This window comes from Magnolia sinica, chromosome 11 (assembly GCF_029962835.1).
Source record: "Magnolia sinica isolate HGM2019 chromosome 11, MsV1, whole genome shotgun sequence".
Classification (NCBI taxonomy): domain Eukaryota; kingdom Viridiplantae; phylum Streptophyta; class Magnoliopsida; order Magnoliales; family Magnoliaceae; genus Magnolia; species Magnolia sinica.
This window is the reverse complement of record NC_080583.1, coordinates 20,554,958-20,578,369: the sequence shown is the minus strand read 5'-3', so window position 1 is coordinate 20,578,369 and position 23,412 is coordinate 20,554,958. Positions and strand designations below refer to the sequence as shown.

The 23,412-nt window shown below is 39.3% G+C and overlaps 1 protein-coding gene across 1 annotated transcript; it reads right to left on the bottom strand.

Annotated features, from left to right (window-relative positions):
• Positions 1 to 1,868: 1,868 nt before the first annotated feature.
• Positions 1,869 to 23,204, bottom strand: LOC131218917 (endoplasmic reticulum oxidoreductin-1-like). The gene is made up of 9 exons (XM_058213797.1): positions 22,972 to 23,204; positions 16,771 to 16,902; positions 9,579 to 9,831; positions 9,327 to 9,437; positions 6,267 to 6,385; positions 6,036 to 6,140; positions 4,371 to 4,573; positions 4,150 to 4,273; positions 1,869 to 2,212 (listed from the first exon to the last, which is right to left on the bottom strand). The coding sequence occupies exons 1-9, from the start codon at positions 23,143 to 23,145 to the stop codon at positions 2,057 to 2,059; spliced, it is 1,377 nt and encodes a 458-aa protein (XP_058069780.1). The 5' UTR covers positions 23,146 to 23,204; the 3' UTR covers positions 1,869 to 2,056.
• Positions 23,205 to 23,412: the final 208 nt, after the last annotated feature.

The following is a 23,412-nucleotide window of genomic DNA, read 5'->3' as shown; positions in this document are numbered from 1 at the left end:
TCGACCTCATCACGTTCATGCCCGTGTCACTATTGCATACGCACAGTGAGATGCACCCAATCAAAGGCATATCTGGCATGTGGAGAGAGTAGGATTAGAAATTCTGCTCAAGCAATTAGCCATATTAGGACCCATGCAAATATATCATCGTCATCATCTATGCCTTATCCTCTGTGTGTGTGTAGAGAGAGAGAGAGAGAGAGAGAGAGAGAGAGAGAGAGTCCTGTTTTCCCACTAGCAGTGCCACAGGAAACTGTCATGTGAGCAAAAAAAAATCATGGGTGGGCCCCACCATAATTTGTCAAATCCACTCCAATCAACGGGTGGGTCACCCAAGGTAGGCCTAGGGTCCAAAAATCATGTCCATCTATAATTCAGGTGGACCAAAGGATCAGGAAGTGTGTACAGAGGGGCGCCACCCTCCAAACTGTTTTCTTTAGTGTGGCCCGCCTAAATCACGGATGGGCCTTGGGCCCAACATATAATGGCTCACATTCAAATCCAAGAAGATTACTGCCATCACTTAAACTAAATTAGTTTAAGACTTCTCTCTTGATGGATTTGTAAGCCGCCTGTACAAGCGATATCATCTCCGCACCTCCACACAATCCACCAAAATGAGGAAAGGTACCCAAGCAACACATCAGGTGTGTCCGACTGTGATGATGTTCTTACCCAAATATCAAAATGGTACAATCAATCAGTTGGCTCATGGCAATCAGTTCGGCCATGGTGTTGAAAATAGTTGGAAGGTTTAGGGCCTGTTTGATTTTCCAGTGCACTGTAAATATCAGGTAAAAGAGTAATAATTATTTCCCCGTGTATTTACAAGGCACCTGATTTGCTACTTACTTTTTTGGCACGGAAACCGAAAACATTACAAATATATATGCGTCCCACCGTGATGCATTTCGCTTATCCCCACCGTTCATCCATTATGCCTTTTGAATTTATAGTATGAGCAAAAAAATGAGATACATCCAAAACTCAAGTGGACCACACCATACGAAAACAGGAATCAAATACTTACCGTTAAAAACTTTGTGAGGCCACTGTTTCTTTTGGTGGGCCACCTGAGTGTTGGATCATCCTCATTTTTTGGCTCATGCCTCAAAATATTGTGGTAAAACATATGGACAGAATTGATATATCATATACATTACCTTGATTTCAAAATTTTTAAATAGCTATTTGAACCCGTTCCCAATGTAGAAGCTTCCCTGGATTTTCAAACGGATGAAACGGTAATAATTACGCATTTCATGGGTATTCACCCAAGCTCTCGTAAATCAAACACACCAGAGAAGCAAAGTTTTCCTTCACCATAAATTTGTTTTCTAAAACTGTGGCCCACCTAATCAGCGAACCAATCGGATTCTTGGGCCAGGGCATCTTTATAGTGGCCCCACATCAGATTGAATGTCATGGCTATGTGCCACTCCAGCAGTGCTTAGTACACATGCAGGCGCCTCAAAGCTCCTATCGCTCCTATCTCGATACCATCCGGTATTAGCAGTAACCTCATTGTTGGTCAAGAAGTAGGCGGCTATGGGACTATCACTACCTTCCATGGCTGTGGGGCCCGTCCGTTTCCTGCTGAAAGGAGGAGATCAGGGTCTTTTTTAAAAAAACTGCAATTTGCAATGGCAGCCAATGAATTTGCAATCACAATTTTATTCTGAAAGATTTTTGGCCTACAAATATCACAAATGTGTTCAAAATAGACCAAAACACTTATTTTGTAAAAATGACCCATCAAAATACAATATTTCTCTGCTACTGCTTTTCCGCATTTCTTTTGTTATCCATCTCATTTTCATGGTTGGTGTTCGTATGTTGTTGTATACAAAACATTGCATGGTAACACTATTATGAATGCATTCTCATTGAGATGTATTTTTGAAGGTGAGGGGCGGTTTTTTCAGCTCCCCCCTTGTTGCCCATGGGAGTGAGTTCTTGCTGCCTGTGAAACATCACACATGCCTGACATGCACCCTTGAAGAGCTGCTTGTTATATAATGTGAGCAAGAGTACCAGAAAGCCTGTACATTTTTAGCTATGTGCTGCTGCTACTCTTGCTAGTAGATGTGGAAACTTGTCGTTCCATGATCTTCTCAACTGAAGGACCCATCTCGTGTACCAATTTTACAGATTCCGAGAGTCTGTTGAGGAGGTTCACCAGGGCGATCACTTCATTCCTTTGCAACTGTAGCTGAAAAGCCACAAACCAACAGTTTCAATAATACATTACATAGGAGGGATTACGTGACAGGCAGTGGCCACCAAATCCATGCAGATGAATTGAGGAAAAGTACTAAGGAGACATACAAAGCAAACATAAATACTGTGAGAAACTTTGAGCAATATTATGAAACTTCGGGAGAGTGATCAAGCAAAGACAAAGGCATGAGACAAATGTATCAAAAATCAGTTTGGTCTCATGTCTGAGAAGTCTACCACTAAAGCTAATTTTCTACTTAGAGAATTGATAGAGAGACATAGGAAAATGAGGAAGGATCTCCACATGGTCTTTATTGACTTAGAGAAAGCATATGATAGGGTCCTTAGAGAGTCGATCTGGTGGTTATTGGTAAATAAGAAGTTTCAAGAGGACATATTAACATGATTAAGGATATGTATGAGGGAGTGGTAACATATGGTGGAGAGACAAGTGAGTTCCCAATCAGCATAGGCTTGTGCCAGGGGCCAGCATTGAGCTCGTACCTTTTTGCATTGGTTATGGATGAGTTAATGAGACATTTGCAATAAGAGATCCAATGGTATATGTCGTTTGCAAATGACATAGTTTTGAACTTTTGATTGACAAGACAAAGCGAGGCATAAAAACAAAGCTAGATTTATGGAAGGGTGTTGTAGAATCTAAAGTATTTAAAATCAGTAGGACTAAAATAGAGCAGACAGTGGAATTTTAGTAACATAGGAGTGAAACAAGGAATTAGTTAAGATTGCTGACTGATAAGTTTTCCAAAATGATCACTTTCAATTACCTGGGTCAATAATAAATTGAGTGGAGAGATTGAGAAGGACGTTGCCCATAGGAATTCAAGCCAAGTGGTAGACATGGAGATGTGCCTCTGGAGTTCTATGTGATCATCGTGTACTACTCAAAACTGAAAAAGAGATTTTATAGGATAGTTATAAGACCAGTCATGCTTTATGTGACAGAATGTTGGGCATAAAGGAACAACGTGTTCATAGGATGTGTAGCTGAAATGAGGATGTTGAGATGGATGAGTGGCAAGACAAGGACAGAATCTAGGGAACATAAAAGAGTAGGACCAATAGATAATGTGATGAGGGAATGCAGACTTAGATTGTTCGGTCATGTGCAACGGAGATCAAGAACTATGCCAGTTAGGAGTGAGCTAGTACAAGTTGAAGGCTCTAAAAGGACAAGGGGAAGGCCCAAAAAGGCATGGATGGGGGTAGTACAAAAAGACTTGATGAGTTATGATCTAACTGAAGGTATGGCCTTTGATAGAGTGCAATGACAGGACAGGATTCATGTAGCCAATCCCAAGTAATTGGGATAAGGCTTAGATGATGATGATGATGATGATGATGATCTATGGGTTTTCAATTCTGACAAGTGGGGTCCATGGTTCGGCAACCCAGACCATTACACTGTTGAATCTCACAGTGGATGAAGGATAACTGCCCAAAAATCTCCAAGATGCCAATGACCAGTATTAGAACTTTTTTCTTTTCTTTTCAGGTGAATGTGAACCTCTTGTGTATTTCTCTTAACCATCCACACCATACATGAAAGGTTAACACTTGCCCTATAAAGGAGATTTTTGAACCATAGTCATCCATGGAACAATGAAAGGCCGCACGTGTCAGAACTGAAAACCCAGGCATGCTGTTGAAATATGCAGGCCCCTGTATCATATCATTCCTGCTCAGGCCAAGTAATATGAAAATCTGAAATGGGGCAGCCCTACAGAGGCTCGGCCTTATCAATTCAAATTCCATGAACCCAGCCTGTTGACAACCTCATTAAACTGGCAATAGACGTTACCCTTGGCCATGGAAATATGACCACCCGGGTGAAGTGGGATGAGGAATACGGAAAATTAAAGAATCAAAATTCAAAAAATGAATTCGTGGTAGAAGAAAATGACTTACAGGCTGATCCAAGTTATTATGGCCATTAACAGAGAAAAGGATCTTCAATGCAGTGCCAAGACCAAGAACCTGAAGCTTCCCCCAAAGTCGACATTTCTCACATCCAACACAGTCCATCAACGCACTGCCCACACACAGATTTGGATAGTAGATTATATTTCTATCGCTTTTTGCTTCAGCAATGGAAAATCTTAAGGTCTTGCAAGGTTTGGGAAATAAACCTGATGTTTCTGAATTGTTTCTGAATCTGCTGCTTCAGTTCAGGCCCACTTTGGCCTTGCCATAATTTCGCTTCATCAAATGGTACAGGACATGCAGATCTTAATTTGGGGTCATAGAGTAGCTGTCTCATCATCGATTGTGTTTTCAGGTCCTCCGTAGGATTACCAGTGTCATACTCAGCCTGTTCCAAATAATCTGCCGCCTGAAACACAAGAAAAGCACACTTTCAAGATAAATGTAAACATCAATTCACACGCACAAACATAAGAGGAATGAATTACAAGAATGCATAGATCAATAAGACATCAAAGCGCACACACATGCACGCGCGCGCGCACACACACAAAACCATAAAGGAATGATATTTGATGCAACCAAATGCAGCCTTAGATCAAATGAAAAATAAGAAAAGATTAAATATATAGATAAAAATAGCAACAAATTTGATTTAATACAATTGCTTATATTATTTCACTAAAATCATTGAAAATATTAATTATTTTTTCTTGAAAAATAGCAACATGAAACAAATCAATGAAAACGTTAATTGATTTTAAAACCTTAGTGAAAAGTCACTTGTAGTGAAAGCTGCAGAGTGTCTAGCATAACCTGTAGAGTATGCTACCTAGCGTGTAGCATAAACTACATGCAACTTAAGCTATTTTCATGAACTATGTAGCACAAACGCTTTGCTACACTACATAGCATAAGCTACATACTATGTAGCATAAGCTATTTAAAACACTGATGCTGAGAAAAGCATGGGGTAACTAGGAAGGGCAGAATGATGTCTTTCAAAGCAACCAAAGAGTAACCTAGGAGGAGAAAATGATAAAGAGCCAATAGAGATGGTTCCACCATGTGCTAAGAGAATCCAGTGAGCAGAAGAACTTGGATCGAGATTGAAGGGCCTGACAGGAGAACAAGGAAGACCCTAAAAGGTCTTGGACCAAGTTGGTGAGGTCCACGAAGGCTTGTTAACTTACTGAGGATAGGCCTTAGTAAAACAGGATTAAGCCGACCCAAATAGTTGGGATATGACTATGATGATGGTGATGATGACAATGATCCTATGTAGCAGTTTGAGGTATCCAATGTGGCACTACTTCAACAAGTCACACTAAGTTAATAAAATCTCCATGAGAAGGGAAGCTGGAAAAACTGTGTTTAATTTCCTTCTCTATGTAACATCATTTCATTCCACTTTTATGATATATCATTTATGCAATTTTGTCTTCAATAAAAATACAAGGATGCAACTGTGCAAATGGATGCAAAAGCAAATTCTAATAAAAGGTTTTCTGATATTTCACTTTTCAAGCTTTCATGATACTTCATACTCATGTATGGAGTGGCTAATCATGCTAATGAAAGGTTTAGTATCCAACACAATATCTTAATTCTAACTTGGTAAAACATCGAGAGACCAGTCCTGCTCCAATTTTGTGGTATTTGGCGGCTTTACTGACTCTGCCTTTCAGGAAAGAAATTAACAGCAGAACTTATACTCAACAAAATATATTTGACAAAAACCACAACAGATAGACGCCTTGTAGTTAAGGATGAAAAAGGTCATAGAAAGAATGAAAAGGCATGCTGATATATTCAGAAAAATAACTCCATTGCAGGCAATGATCAGCAAAACAATCAAAGTCAGTACTCACCTTTGTCACTGCTCGGAGAACAAACAGAAAAGTGAAATACAAGTTTCTGACACGATCCGGATATCTTAACACGCGGTCATACAACAGCTCAAGGTTTTGACCCCACTGAAAACATGCATAAAAGATAAAGGTGAAAATCCTGCTAGTTTACCCACTAACAACAACATATTTGTAAATGCACGCTTCTCAAAAGTAGTCATCTGCCACAGAGCATTGAGTCAGAAAGATAACCAGGTTGGTAGTCTCATCAAGCAGATAATCAGAAGCTATGTGAACTGAAATAGAGGAATGGAGTCCAGAAATCAGCTTGTACAGCACTCTCTTCTCTTGGCAAAACTCTCCTGATGGGTCTGCGAAACGGCACAAAATCTCAATGCAAGTAAAAGACAGCTTAGCAAACATGAAATGACTGATAATTATAGTCAGCACAGTATTAATACAAGGTCATTGACATGTCTGTGCCCTCAGCACTTGTGATGTAAAATCATACATTGGCAATTGCAGAGAATGCAAAGAAATCAACACTATGAATTGGAAAAATGAAAAACTGAAGATCATCTATTCTGAGATTCCACATAGAAAGCACACACCTTCCCAGCAATCAATTTAATCCTCATAATGCTAATAGTTTTACGTGTACTTCCATGAATGACTTAGGAACCTTTTGCATTCTTTGTCAAATGATGGAAAGCTATTTTACCCGACCAACATTAAAATAATCTGAAAGAGAATGATTGACCACAGTCAAATCCAACAGTAAATAAAATATGCCACCAAATTTCATGGAATGGAATCATATAACTACTTTACACACAACAGCACCCCTATATGAGGTGTAACTAGAGCACATTCCCCAATTCAATGGATTCAACTTTTGCAACATAAGCAAGTAAAAATCAAGCCACAAGTCAAGCTGAAAAGAGTGCTCAACTAAGTTACAATTTGGGTGTGGCTGTAAGGATTTTTTTTCTTTTCTTTTTTCTTTTTTACTTTTTTAGCATTGCTATGAGGGATTTACAAACTATTGCCGTAAATAAATGGAGATATGCTGTCTGTGACTCTGCATGCACATTAACATTAGAATAACATATGAACCACATTTGCAAGACAATTTCATGAAGGTCTTGCAGGATACACTATGGTATTATTATCAACTCAATGATATCAACATGCACAAAAAATAACATAAACTATCTCGACCAGAAACAAAGTCACCATGCAATAACTTGCCAATCCATATACAAAGCATTGTTACCTGATTTATTTTTGGGTTCACTTTATTAGTTTTTCATGGCTTCCAATTTGCATTGTACCCAATAATTGAGGAGTAAATTGCCTCATTTCAAAGAAGAAGGAAGCAGATAAGCAGATTGCAAATGCACTTGCAGTTTGAGATTGAAAGTGAAAATTTGAAAGCTACAGCACAAAGTACAAACAGAGAATTCTCATATATGGGAAATACAGAAGTTTCAGAAGCCCTCAACCAGAGAACTGAAGGTGTAGAAATGTCCCATTTTTTCTCTCAGAAAAGCAAAGTCTTCTCATATATGGGAAATATAGAAGTTTCAGAAGCCCTTAACGAGAGAACGGAGGGTAGAGAAATGACCCTTTTTTGCTCTCAGAAAAGCAATGTCATAGAACCTTTTATCTTGTTAAGTGACAGAGCACTCAAAGCCTCATAATGGGTATTTGAGACCGAAAACATTGAAGGACACATGAGACCATGCACACCAATTCATTAGGCTGACCTGAATCAACTGTTATCATTTTCTATGATATGTAGCTGACTAAAAAAATTAACATTGAAATGGTGACAGTGGGGGGTCAATAACACAACAAAGAATATGTAGCAACTCCAAAGGCAAATTGATGCCGTAGGAATTTGCAATACATCAAGAGTGGAAAAAGAGGTGTTTAAGATTCATGTAGAACTTGAAAAGTAGGACCAAAGGTAATGAGAAAACTCAGAGAGAGAGAGAGAGAGAGAGAAGTTACTGTTCATCAACCCTTGTACATGTATTACTGTATCCTCATCCATCATTCCAAAAACAAAAACACTGAGTAATCAAGACCGTAAGGGTACGGAAGGAAGTAACCCTGAAACGACATTTGGTTGATAACAGAGTGGAAAATTCTCACTAACAAAAAAAAAAAAAAAAATAGTTAGTATTCATTAGCCCACTTATACATGTATCTATGCTTTACTGCTCCCTTCATTAGCCCACTTATACATGTATCTATGTTTACTGCTCCATCTTTGATTTAAAAAAGAAGTCCCTACTGATTTATAAATTGTAACCCTGTAATCAACATTCGATTAAATACGTTGGTGCTATGTTTTTGTTTGAACTTATCAAGCATTTGGAGCAGCCCAACAACCAAAGTTGATTTGTATGCAATATATAACGTTATATGTTGTTTAAGTCCCAAATAATCCTAGAAAAGTTATAATTAACGATGCAAAAGGACAGCTGGAGGCAAGTTATTGAGGATCAAGTTTACATAAGTCCAACTTGAGGTTCCATTTATGAACGGGAATAATTTAGCAAAAGATGAGGTAGAAGAATTTCTTAAACACAGTTAAACAAACAAGATTCATCATTATCATAGCCTAGTCCCAGCAATTTGGGGTTCAATTTTATGCATCCTGTTTAACCAATCATGTTCAAGATGAGAATTCTCATGTTAGCTTGGCAAAAAAGTGTACAACCTGCTGCACGCCTGACACTGGCCCTTTTTCTTTGCCTGGGAACTGAACAGATGGCAACTCACTTTCAATAGAGTTTCCATTGAAAATGTGGAGTTCATAAACCAACAGATAATGAAAATATTACAATCCATACAGACATCAGGAAAAAAAAAAAAAAAAAAGCTAGTGTTACTGATCGAGAATGTAATATGCAACACAGTTTATAAACCAACAGGTAGTCAAAGTAGTACAATCCATGCAGGCCTATTGACAAAATGCAAGTTTGGAGAGAGAGAATTCATTTTATTGATACAGTTAAATCAATTTTTATTGAGTACAAGAAAACAACCAGATCACACCCAAGTGCATAGAGTGACTTGTGAATCCATGGTCATGCACAATGAGAGAAGTTGATCCAAGGTAATTCAGGATTCAAAGTCCTAATCAAGCAGGAGATTTGAACTCCAAAATGAACAAGTACGAGGCCACCAAAAAAGATGAATGATGAGGGAAAGAATAAGTATGCATCACTATCATCAATTAAGTTCAAAATAAACTTGTATATTTAGGAGGAACAAAACCAAGTTCTTTAGGAAACTTACATTTTGGACAATTTTCTGTGTAAATAGCATCCCATATTCTTCTCGCTGATGGACCAGCATAGCCAGTGTATCTCTCAGGGTTTAGCTGGAGGTTCACATAAGTCATTTCATCTGCAAAAGTAAAGAGCTACATGTGTAAGCTATTATGTAGAACAGTAGAAGCATCATTAAGGAAAAGAAATAGAACAAAGAGACCTTAGAAAAAGAAAAAAGAAAGAGCAACACCGCCTGGAAGTATAAGCAATGCCCTACCATTATCAGTCTCATCATCATGTGTCCATGGATTGTCAATCTCTATCCAGCCTCTGAATGCTTTAATATCTACTGTTCTATCAACAGTAGCCTCTGGTTTGCCCTCCTGACACATCAAATCATCGGAAGAAAGCCCTGGAGGCTTCCTGAATGGCTCAGGGAACTCACTTTCTGGACATTCACAGACACTGCAATCCCGCAGTCGACACATCCCATCATCAAGCCAGAATGGGCAGTCACACCACAGCTTCACCTATTGCAGGAAACAATTGACCAGCCTCAGGGAAAAAATCTGACATAAGATGTTCAAATATTTGTCAAATACAACATCAGTTGAAGCTTTTCAAAGAAACAGCCGTTCAGCAAAATAATATGCACGATAGAAGTTACTGTAGTAGAGAAAACAAAGAATCCAATGTACGGCAGTGGAAAAACTGGATATCTGTTGTAGACTTGCTATTCTTTATTTCACAATATGCCACAGTAAGCTTCTAATAGCAAGTTTCAAAAATCATGTGACATTTCATTATTGCATTGTTTGACCTTAACAATGATCTCAAAGAAAGAAACTAATACCTAAATACCTTTAAATTGTAACATGACAATTGGGCAAGAGAGACAGTGTAAAAGAATGAAGGAATGCCAAAGACTTTCAGTTTCCATGCTTTACAGTCAACAACAGACCCTGAGAGAGTTCAAGCATCTAGGTAGACCATGGAGGCTATACTCATTGGTGCAAATTCAAAGGTGCACAGAATAAAGAGCATTCTCCTTCCAATAGATAATGAAAATAGGGATACACCCCCAAACATGTCATTTTTGGTGCAGCCAACACCCCTTCTGATACCAAATTTAGAACCTTGACAAAACGTTTGAAATATCCATCTACGTAAGCAGTACGATCGATATGGAACAGTATCAGCATGTATTGAGACACGATACAGGGATGCGTCAATCTCTCAGTGAGACTCACAAGTGACGGGCCCATATTGGCTCCAGCAAACCCCTGTATCAGGCCATATACACTCATGTAATGGACTGACACATAAATGTGTCATTTTCTCAGCTTTTCCACATATTTCCTTCTTTTTCTTCATTTGAGCTTGGAGGAAGGAGAGACCAAAGTCTTATATGTGTGTGTGTGTGTGTGTGTGTGTGTGTGTGTGTGTGTGTATATATATATATATATCAGATCTGCCTCTTTTGAATATCAAACACAAGATTCAAGGGTGATTCGAGGATTCAAAGAAGGGCAAATCGCACTGCTGTTACTATTATGGCAAGAGCCGTGAAGGCCGGTATGGCTTCTGCTGCTGCTTCTTTTTTTGAAAAGGCTATTTTGGCCTTGTAACGGACCATTACATGGCCGTTATGGCCATTATAGGACCGTTACAGGGCTATCACAGGTCCCTTTTTCATAACGACTGTTACAACCCCGTGATGCAGAACGGTTACCACCGTTACCCTCATGTAACAGCTGTTATGCTCATTACGTAACCGTTTTGGAATACCTTGTTTAGGATGTGTTTACCCAATCTCAGGATTTGATCCCTGATAAGCTGCCGAATGAACTACCACCCATGCAAGACATTCAACACAACTGATTTGGTACTTGGAGCACCACTATTAAATCTTCTAACAAACCGAATGAACTCGGCAGAGTAAACCAAGCTTTGTAATCCCGATCAAAATTACTACAGGAGGTGACCAGTTGCAAATGCACTATGAAGCCACTGGCAGTAGGCGGGTGCATTGTTCAGACTTCAAAGTATCCCTAATATTATCGAAATATCCCCAATATTATCTGTATCTCCAGCTTGGCAATACCGATAACACTAGTAGTATCAGAAATTCCAGGTATCAGTTATGTATCGTTGAGTATCACCAATGTATCGACATCGTCAATAAATCGTCAATCTTTTTACCTAGTAAATTCCAGGTGTCACTTATATCGCCAGCATATTGGCAATATTTGGATAATATCGCCAAAAATTTGTTTATTAAAAAATATTTCCATTTCAATTTTTTTATGGGTGTATGGTTGTATGCAGTGTTCAATTTGTGGATGATGTTATCGATAATATTGCAATATTGTCATTATCGCAACATGGGGGATATCGAGACCACAATCTTTGGTTTCCTTTCCAATTGTCGACGACTTCTTGGCGAAATATAGTGTGTTATCAATATCCTAAAATATCAATGGATGTTTGGATGGATAGATGGGATGGATGGGAGGGTTGAACCGATTTCTTACAACAACACATGCTTTTAAGCTCTCGTTAAATAGAAACTTATTATGTATGCATTCTTTTCCACCTTTTTGAGGTCTCTTTTTAATAAATTTGCAGTTATCTCTCAAAAAAATATTTTTGTAATTTTTTAATTCCTAAATATGCAAATGTGTATTTTAGCATCTCCTAAAGTTTCACTAAAAAATTCCACCGATTTCCCCAATGTTTCCCCGCATCTCCAATCATCGATGATGTTATCGGCAATATCGATATTGTTTTTGTATCCTCGGTCAACGAAACTTGTGGTGATACCAAAAATTCGAACACTGATTCCATGTGTCGCTTTTATCGCTAGTGTATCGGCAATATTTAGATAATATCGCCAAGTTATTGATATTGCAAAAAAAAAAAAAAGTTTATTAAAAGATATTTCCATTTCATTTTTTTAATGGGTGTATGGTTGCATGTAGTGTTCAATTTGTGGATGATAATATCGATTATATTGCTATATTTCCATTATCGCAACATATGTGATATCGAGACCACAATCTTTTGTTTCCTTTCCAATTGTCTATGATTTCTTGGCGAAGTATCGTGTGTTGTCGATATTTTGAAATATCGATGGATGTTTGGATAGAAGGTTGGATGGTTAGATGGATAGATGGGAGGACGGGATGATTGAACTAATTTCTTAAGGCAGCACATGCTTTTAGGCCCCCCATTAAATGGAAACTTATATATTGACAAAGCCGGTGACCACAAAGAAGTTCAATCCTTTCCAGATTTCGGCTCTTGAATGTAGATGGATCTCCACTCCCTGTGAACAATGCAAAAGACACCACGTCCTTGAACTCATACCGAACTGGGGCTCTAATGGTTCTTCTCTCAATTCCTAGCTATACTTTCCTTAGTATCCTGCTGATTATTTTGCTCAGTGTCTTGCTCCTGCTAATTTTTACCTTCAGTAACCTTCTCAATTGACTCCACCTGCACCGACAATCTCTTGGTCTCACCATGTGTATCTGACTGCCCTGCTTCAACACCCTTGTTGGTCTTCAGCATTGACACCTCATCGAAGATAATATCTCTACTAATTACCACCTTCTGTGATACTGGATCCCAAAGCTTGTAGCCCTTAACACCTTTTTCATACCCGACAAAGATGCACCTTCTAGACTTTAGATCCAATTTCAACCTCTGACCACTCTGCACATTAACATATGTTGGACACCTGAAGATTTTGAATCATGAGTAATCAATGTCCTTGCATGTCCAGACTTCCTTTGCAACCTCTAAGTCCAACATTGTAGATGGTGACTGATTAACTATATGGCAGGCATGCCATGTTAACCGCTTCAGCCCAGCTCTTAGGCAGCCCCGCATGCAACCGCATACTTCTCGCCTTCTCCAATAGTGTTTTATTCATCTTCTCTGGCACCTCGTTTTGCTATAGAGTTCCTAAAGTTGAGAAGTGCCTTGTGATACATTAATCCTTGCAGAATTCCATGAATTTCACCTCTCTGTACTCCATACCATTGCATAACCTGAGATACTTAACTTGTCTCCCAGTTTGCTTCTCTACCTCCGCCTTCCATTGCTTGAACCCGGCGAACACTTCGGACTTGTGTTTCGAGAAGTAGACCCAAACCTTCCTCAAGTAATCGTCTATAAAGGTCACGAAGTATCGTGCTCATCCCTTAAACGGTACTATCACTGACCCCTAGATATTGGAATGAATATAATCGAACACCCCGCTCCTAATGTGTGTAACAAACTTGCCTAGGATACAATGCTCACAAAAATCCACTTTGCATGCCTTAACTCCCTTTAATAGTTTTCATTTGTATAGTTCCATCATGCCCCTCTTGCTCATATGCCCTAACCACATATGCCACAAATTTGTATCATATGTGTCGGATTCTGCATGTGAGGTAGTAGCGACATCACCCATAATTGTGCTTCCGACCAACTAGTACAAATTTCCAACCTTATGTCCCTTCATCAACACTATTACACCTCTAACGACCTTTAATACACCGCCAGATGCGGTAAACGTGCAACCGTTCATATCTAAAACCCCAAAAGATATTAAGTTTTTCTTTAGCTCTAGGACATGCCTGACATCACCTAGAGTCTGTATGACTCTGTCAAACATCCTTACCTTGATGGTCCCTACTCCGATGGTCTTGCATGTTGCATCATTCTCCATCAGAACATTTCCACCATCATAGGACTTGTAGGAATCGAACCAAGTCCTATCTGGGCACATGTGATACAAACATCCTGAACCTAGTATCCAATTGTCTAAGAGACACCTCGTACGTGAAGAGACCGAGAGGAGTCCTCCTTCTGAGTTATCTTCTGTCACACTTGCTGATTCACTTGTGTTCCCTTTTTCCTTTGCTTTCCAGGCCATCCTCCGGTTTCTGGCAGTCTCTCTTGAAGTGCCCCTTAATGCCACAATAGAAGCATTTGTCATTTGCCTTCGACTTCTATCTGGAATTTTTCTTCTTGTCAAATCGGGATCACTCCATGGATCGCTCACGTCCCTGACTCCCTTTCGCAACTAGCCCTTCTGCCTGAGAGTCCTCATCACTCAACTTCTTCCTCATCTCGTTGGACATGAGCGTCGCAATGATTTCTTCAAGCTTCACTACACTCTTCCCATACATAAGAGTAGTAACGAGATGATCGTATGACAAGGGAAGAGATGCTAGAAGTAGGACCGCTTTATCTCCTTCCTTGACCATCTCTCTAAGCCTTACCAACTCGCTACAAACCTTTGTAAACATGTTCGTGTGCTCTAGTAAATCCGATCATTCCATCGATTTCAACCCAAAAAGTTGTTTCTTCACAAACAACTTATCTGTTAGGGACTTGGAAATGTACAGGTCTTCTAGCTTCTTCCACATCGCCAGAGGAGATTCCTCATCCAGGACATTGTACATAACCTCATCTGACAGACACAAACAGATGGTGCTCATAGCTTTCACCCCGTGATCACTCCAGTCATCATCCGACATCTTCTCAGGTTTTGTTTCCAACAACGCCTTGCTCAACCCTTGTGAAACTAGAATATCCTTGACCTTCCGCTACCACAACCAAAATTATTCTCCTATCAAATTTTTGTACATCAAATTTTGACCCCGACATCTTCGTTGAATCCCGAATGTCCAACCCGACACTCTGATACCACTTTGTCGGTATCGCAGGTTAACTTGACGCTTTGCTACCACTTTGTTGCGAGCAAAAACCGACTCTATATCGCACCGCAACGATGTAAACTCGAGCCACAACAAACCCGGCCCTAGGTGTTAGAAATTCGAATCTAACACCACCGCCAATCTGTGCGCTTTGCAGAAGCACGATAAACGAAGATAGAACAATATAATAAAGTTGATAACCAAACCAAAAGCAAACAATCACAAACACATGATATTTTTATGTGGAACCCTTGCGGGAAAAAACAACAACACAAAATGATAGAGATCTCAAGTATAATCAAAACCTTATAGTACACCACTCACCTTCTTCGATTACAGGATCGTCTTATCTCCCCTTGCGATCGCACCTCTAGGAAACCTTAGATCCATTAAGAAAATCCCTTATCAAGTCCTTACAAGTGTAGAAACACTCTCCCTTAACAAAACCTTGCCCCTTACAAGAAAACACTCTTATTGTTTAAGCTTTATTCTAAAAACGGACTTAAATACCCTGGTTTGAGCAAAATCGCGTAAACCCGATGGTCGCACCACCATGAACATCGCAGCGAGTCATGGCCGACCCTAGATTCCCACAATCGACTGTGAACATCACAGCGAGTCACGGTCAACCGTGAACCCTATAGAATGCGAGGCATCCTGCACAACAAGACATGGGAGTATGGGACATTTCCTCTTAATAACACAAGGAACATGGCGTTTATGCGGAAATGCATGTTCGCATAAACTTTTCAATGCATCCAAATGGAAATGGAAATGACAATGAGATGCAGAAATGGAAATGAATGTAGCGGGTTTTAGAACGGAAATGTCAAAAGTGGCCTCTTCCTGGAAATGACAATGAGATGGAAATGAATAGCAGATATGGGACATTTCCTCCAACTCAAGACCACAAGACACATGGTGCTTCTGTAGAAATGCATCTTTGCATAAACTTTTCAACACAACCAAATGGGCCCTTAGGATCGTTTTAAGTTCTTTTACAAAGGAAACAGGGAGAGAAGATTGTTATTGATTTTGAAGAAAGATGTACACTGAGGAAGAGGCTGAAGTCGCCAATGATCGATTTGTAAACCCCCCTTTTCTTATGAGTTTGCTCTCACTATTGATTCACTCTTGATTTCATTGGACTTAGACAAATATTGCTTTATTCTTGCCTTTTTTGGGATATTGATTGCTAAATCTCTAGTGGAGATTGATGTCTCGATCCTACAGTCAAACCCATGTTAGTTTAGTTGATCATAAGAATCTAGCATTCAGATCTGCCTCAGACAGGGAAGCTTGCAAAGGGTACTAAATATGTGCCCCATGTCAAACACAGGGAATGATATATGGTTACATGATGCATGCATGCAAAATCTGATTCATATATTACAAATCATCTGAAACAATGAGATTTCTGTACCAAAAGGATTGAGGCAGCATAATTGTTTTCTTTTAAATAAATTTTTTTTTTGGAGGATATTTTCTTTTAAATAATGCAAAAGATTTTTTTTGAAGGATATTTTCTTTTAAATAATGCAAAAGAGAATGGTAAGATTACATTTGTAACATGACATGCTCCAACAATTCATCTCTAAATGGAGAGGAGAGCCACATAAAAAATTTAAAAAAATTAAAAAATAAAAATAAAAATAAAAATTAATAATAATAATAATAATAATCCAAAGATCCATAACAATATAAACTGATACAGCAGTATGTCCACCTCTACCTCATATCTAGATTCTACTTCACCTTGAAATATCGGAAGAATGGGGTTGTGACAAGTTCTTGGAGTACAGGATGCAACACTTCCTCATTAAGAGTGTCAACAGTCTCATAATCACAACAACAATCCTCCACAATGCCAGTGTATTTTCGTGAATCCTGTCACAAATTTGAATGAGCAAAAAACCAGTAAATTGAAGGATATTTAAAACATAAAGAAACAGAAATCAAAAGATCATGTAGATATACATGACTGATATATATATATATATATATATATATATATATATATATATATATATATATATATATATCTATTTTTTATATTTAGAGCTTAATGGTGCATTAGGATACTTGGTTAACAAAATTGGCTTAGTGGTGTATTAGAATGCTCAATTAAATTCAACTGGCTTAGTAATGCGTTAGAACGCTCAGTGAAATCAGTTGCGATAATTCACAATAGAAGAAATGACAAAAGCACGGGACATGGTTACAAATATTGCCAAATATTGACTGGACATGGTATTGATGGAGAAACAAACTAGAGACCCACATGGCCCCATCCGAATGCAAGTTCGGTTCTTTAAAGCTTGGTTATGCATTAAAATGCTCAATGATCAACTCAACTACAATTCTACGTTTTTCAAGTTTCATCAAAGCAACACTTCAGAGAAAATTGGAGCTGGTTCCTACTTATGAAATTAATGGAGCTTGGCCTAGTATTTTTTTAGTAGTTAAGCTGGGTTCAGCTGTACCCCTACCAGACACTAAAGAAAATCAACTACATGCAGAGGCGATGGACTGCTCTACAATCATCATTAACAATAGCATGCAGCGGATGGGGAAGATTACATGATGAAAGCAAAAAAAAAAAAAAAGGTGAAAGATGATCCATGTTGCTTGTCCATGATGAAAGAAAATTGGTACCTAAGAAGTAATATTTGACATTAGAGAGAAAAACAGCAGCCATGTTGCATTCTCTCCAACAATGAGAAATTTTCCAATCTTTTAAAGCTTTGAAGGGGAGTGTCAATCTTAGAAGCAATCAACATAATGGCCCATGTCGCTTCCTTGAGCAAATATCAAAATGCCGAAAGGGAGTCAGATTTAGTCCATAATCTTTTGAAGCCACCATAGGCCCCGGCGAGGCATGCTTCATTGATTACAACAACTCAAGAAAGCACGGAGCCTGATCTAACTTGCTCATGGATTGATCATTCGCTCCCCAGCATGGTCCCTAATGATCCCCCAAATGCAGGCCCTTGAAGTACCTACCGATCCATCTAAATTAGCTTTAACCCAACCAAGAGATGATGGAGCCCAATAGCAGGAGATATGAATTGAATGCGAACATCCAAGCAAGTTATCTCAGTTCTTCAGATGGCCTAATTGGAATTCTTATCACTTTTTTAATTCGTAAGTTACCTATAACTTGAGCAAGCCATAATAAGATTTTTATTATTACTATTATTTTAATTTCACTTCAATTGATTGGAAGATTTCAATTGGCTGTGGAACCTCTCTTTCAGACGAAATATTTGAAATTGTCACAGTCAAGGTGGCTTGCCTCAAATGATTAGATATTTATCTCCTTTGTGCAATGACACGGCAAGTTCAGCCCCAGAGGAGGCAAGGACAATGGAAGCAACTAGGAACGGTTCTGGCCTAATAGTTCAACGAGATCTTTCCAAGTCCAAGTGGTGAAGTTGCGATTGAAGAAGAGACGGTCCTTAGTTCCCCTCATTACAGGAGACAAAGCAGGTCAGTGGTGCCACAGCAGATTGGATTATCTCTAATCCTGGTCCTATCTTGAAAGGCATGACAAGCACAAAATTGCCTCTTGAGATGGATGGCTTCTTTCGCCAAAATTAAATCTTTCCAGGCTACAGTAATAGACACTTCAAGCAGAAGCTCCCAGTTAGAAGTAACAGACGCTTCTCTAGAGGAAGATCTAGGCTAGATGGTAGAGTCCGTGGAGTCATAGGCTGAGAGCAAATAGATGAGATTTCATTCCACACAACTTCTTGATCTGTGGAGTGTGTGTGTGTGTTGGGGGGGGGGGGGAGAGCTTGGTGATACTCCGCCATCCTCACGAGCAATCAGCAGCGCCTTTGGCATCCCAAATGTTTTCCCTGAATAGATAGTGTGCATCCCATCTTTCCATAGTGACTTTCTCCCAGCAGCTAGGAATCAAAACTGTTTATGGAGGGAAGCATCATTCCATTTGCAAAGAGATCTGATTCTGAGGCCTCCTTCTGCCTTGGGCTGGCAAATGTCTCTCCAGATGACAACCGTGCACATGGCATATTTTAGCTCTCTGCCACCCCACAGAAAGTTGAAGAGAGTTTGCCAATCTTGTATTTGGCTTCATGAGGAAGGTGAAAGGTATCGAACTAGAAAATGTGATAGGAGACAAGAAGCAACTTGATCAACTCTTAAATGGCCTAAATCTTTATCAAAAGAATGCTGCCAAAGGTCAAGGTTCATTCTGGAAGAGAATAGAGCTTGACTGAGATTGATAACTTGGAAGGCACCTTCAAACATTTTGAGGATGTTCATGATTTGGCATTTGGGCTTATCTTTGAGATATGAGTTAAAAGCTTCACTTTTCTTTTTTCCTTTTTCTTTTTTCTTTTTTTAAATTGACATCTAGACCCAACCAAGAGTGAAATTGCCTGAGAATTCCTTTCTAAGGAATAAAGGATTGAATGGCCTGAGGGAATATCACCATATCATCAATGTAACTGAGATGGGAAAATAGAGCCATTCAGGGAAATTTATTCCACTAGGAAGGGCTGCATTAGTAATAAGGTTAGGAACCAGCCAGCCTTTTAAAATGCTCGATTATAAGTTCATCAATGGAGTGTTGCTTGTTTGAGCAGCTTCCATCATCAAGCTGAAGTTTATTGATACGATTCCTATTTCTTGGTTGCCAAGGAGGCATGGAAGTAACAAGTATATTTCCTCCATTCGTCTGGCATTTTCTTTGATCTTAAAATTGACGAGGACATCCAAGCACCATACCAGAGGAGGAGGACCGAGCCAGTCTCCTTATAACTAAATGACCATTACATGAGGCCCACGTCGCCCAATTTACGTTTATAGCCATGTTAGACGACCCCACATGCATGTTCATACATCTTTGAAGACCCCACACTAGGAAGATGCATGTGGGCTACATATAGGTGTTTGATGAATACATTAGACTATTGGATCGAGTGGAAATGATGATTGATCCATTGGATTTCAACCGTGGACCATTCTAACAATTGGATCGTCATCATCGAACATCTTGATCATGCACCCTCATAGGCCATGAAATAGTCTGGTTGTTTAGTTTGTTTATAAATTTTATTATTTTTTGTATAGCTTATATTTGTGTTGAGATTAGAGAATTATGAACAACTTTTAATTCTTTAAGCGTCTTTATGTTGAGAATCTTATCTGAGAGCACCTTTTTGTAAAAAGTCTTTTCTGAGACTATGAAGAGTTGGACGTCCCCACCCCAGCCATTATGCATGTTATGAATGAAAGAGATTTCCCTCATTTTACTTTGAGATTAAGAAAACAAATTCATCATATGATTGGATTGGTAGTACGAAACCACAGAGAACGATTCCCTAATTATTATTTTCTACTTTTCTCTCTTCTCAACAAGGTATTATCTTCCTTCTTCATCTCTTCCTCTTTTTTTTTCTTCTTTGTTATCATCCAAAACCTAAATCAACCCATCCCAAGTCGAAACCAACCACAGCCTTGTATAGTGGCCCCCTTGCTCTTCCCTTCCCTTTGCTTCCCTCCTCAAAAAAAAAAAAAAAAAAAAAAAACCCTAAACTAATTTCACCAAATCATAATTCTAAAATTTCAAAATCCCTAATTTTTCCAAACTCAAATCCCCAAAATCTGAAAATCCATTGTCCAAATCATAAATCCCTAATTCCCACAACCTAAAACCCATATTCCCAATTCTAGAAACCCTGAGCCCTAAAACCCTTAACCCAAAATCTGAAATCCTAACCCGAAACCTTTCGAAACCTCAACCATAATGTTCCAACCCTAATTCCTCTAAGCCTAGATACCCTAAATCCATTTCCCACATACTCTAGCCTTTAAACCGCCCCGACATGTCAAAACTCGTGCAAGATACATGATTTCCATTGAATCCGGATTTAACCCTATGCTAGGATGGGGGTTCTATCTCCCATATGTCCTGGTTAATCAATAATTCATGAGATTCGCATTAAGGGACTGTCATAGGCTTGAATTTGGACTGTCATAAATCTGAAATTTCTGAATTTATAGTACATTAGCTTTATTTTGTCGTTCCACTATTCTAGTTCATGTCTTTTAATTTCATTGGCATCATATTAGGTTAGATCATTCCGTCCTACATTAAAAATATTGTTGAACAATTTTGTCAACCAAAATAACCCAGTATCTCAAATACACTTCCAAACCTCTATTAGTATACCATTTGGTCCGAGGGCTTTACATGTTTTCATCTTTCTCAAAACCTTTTTTCACTTTGGATATCCTAATCTTACAAAAGTATCTACGGTCTCCAACATCATTTGAGTATATGATTCCTTCTATCTTATGCTCTTAGAGAAGTTCTCATCTAATGAGATCGGAAAATAGCATCTCCACCTTTCATTGAACTCATAGCCCATAACTATGACCTTCTAATTACTGCCTTAATGCATCTAACATGATCTAATTCCCTACCCTTTCTATCATTCTTGCAAGTTTGAAGACATCTTTCTCGCCTTTTCTTGTCCCCAATTTATTGTACAGATCATCAGAAGCCTTAAGTTTGGCCTCATTTACTCCTTTCTCAACAATCTTTTTGGTTTTCTATATTGTTCAAAATTTTCAACATTGCTAGTCCCTTGCCAAGCTTTGAAACATGAACACTTATTGTGAATAACTTCCTATTCATAGTCATTCCATCAGCAAGTTCCCTTATATGATTGGCTTTTCCCTCTACACACTCATAAAACATCTTTTGCCACTTTCCTAGCGTGCTCAATTCATCTTTTGCCGTCTCATTCCACATAAAATTTATTTCTTTCTTGATATTCTATGTTCCTTCTTCCATCAGTTAATTTCTAATTAAAAATTTTCTCTACTTTTACATTCTACCGCCTAGTTTCTAGAAACCTATTCATTTTGCTTCCTTCTTCCACTCCCAGTCAAACCCTCTCCTCGCATTACATTGCAAACCCCTGCTCATTAACCTATGTTGCATGGTCAGACACACCCTTTTCTCGTGCCAGCATTCACAAAAATGTCCCAGAGAGAGAGAGAGAGAGAGAGAGAGAGAGAGAGTTGGGGGGGTGGTGGGGGGTGGCTGGGGCCTGTAGACTACACTTCAATGGATGGTAAAATCACCATCCACCTTGCTCATACAAGCTCGGGCGTGAATTTCCTACAACCCTGTTATAGGGAGCACATGTAACCAAAAGCTCTGTGGAGCACACAAATCCACTCCATCCATCGGTTCTGCCATCTCACATTCGACCATGAGCCCAAAAATGAGGCAGATTCAAAACACAAGTGGACCACACTACAGGAACCTTGATGTTTAAAGATGATTCCCACCAGGATGAAGGGAAAGCACAGATATCAGCCTGATCCAAAACTAATGTGAGCCCAAAGAAGGTTCCACTTCTGCGCATTCAATCCCCACTGTGTCTTGTGGAGTGGCCCGTTTGAATTTTGAATCCACCTGATTTTTAAGCTCACGTCCTGACATGAGCTAGCACAACGGATGGTCGGTGTGAATATAACACAGACATCACAGAGGGCCCAACAGAGCTTTTGATTGTACCGCCTCGCTGTGACAGGGGTAGCAAGAAATTTGCGTCTTCCAAGCCCTGCAAACGTTGTCCCCAAATTGAAGATCACTATCCACAATCAAAATATGGGCCATACCAATCAAAACTAAAGATCAAACATATATAATTAGCCGTCGATATTTTCCTACACGCGGCCCACCTTATGAGCGGATCAGCACGATTTCAGGCTGGATGATCTTTGTAGTGCGGCCCACTTTCTGGATGACCAGTGGTCGTATGCAATTTAAACGATAGAGATATGCACAGGGTCGACAGTGGGTCCGTACCATCCATGGAGGTGTATTTGAACAAAAAGAGCACAAAATGAAGAGAGAGAGAGAGAGAGAGAGAGAGAGAGAGAGAGAGAGAGGGAGGGAGGGAGGGAGATTACAGTGCAGCGGCAGGATTTGTTTGAAAGACCAAAGAGGGAGATCTTGGGGGCGTTTCTGAAAGTGGCGAACCCAGCGAGGAAGATGAAGATGAGGGCCCCACACACGACCCCTCTCCTACCGTTCGTTGCTCGCTTCTTCCGTTCTCCATCACTAACCTCTATTTTCTTCGTCATCACCGTCGATCGAAGAACGGTCTCAATATATGAATTTATTAATATGTGAGAAATGCTCACACACAACGGCGATATAGCTGCTGTATTGACGTTAGCAAGTTCTGCAGGTCTGATCATAAGTTACGTGTTATATCAAACCGTTCATCCATTTGGCGAGCTCGTCTTAAGGCCTGAGACGAAAAAAAAGCATTTCACGGCCAATTCCCTTCCCTTGACTATCATTTCCATCCATTTCATGGCCAATTCCCTTCACTTTATGGTCAATTA

Bases quoted from the DNA above. Each gene is read 5' to 3' on its own strand.
- LOC131218917 (XM_058213797.1), bottom strand. From the start codon at position 23,145: ATGACGAAGAAAATAGAGGTTAGTGATGGAGAACGGAAGAAGCGAGCA. The intron at 16,903-22,971 runs GTAATCTCCCTC...AATTTGTGACAG, and splicing joins ACAAATCCTGCCGCTGCACT to GATTCACGAAAATACACTGG. The intron at 9,438-9,578 runs GTAGGGCATTGC...TTACTTTTGCAG, and splicing joins TGATGATGAGACTGATAATG to ATGAAATGACTTATGTGAAC.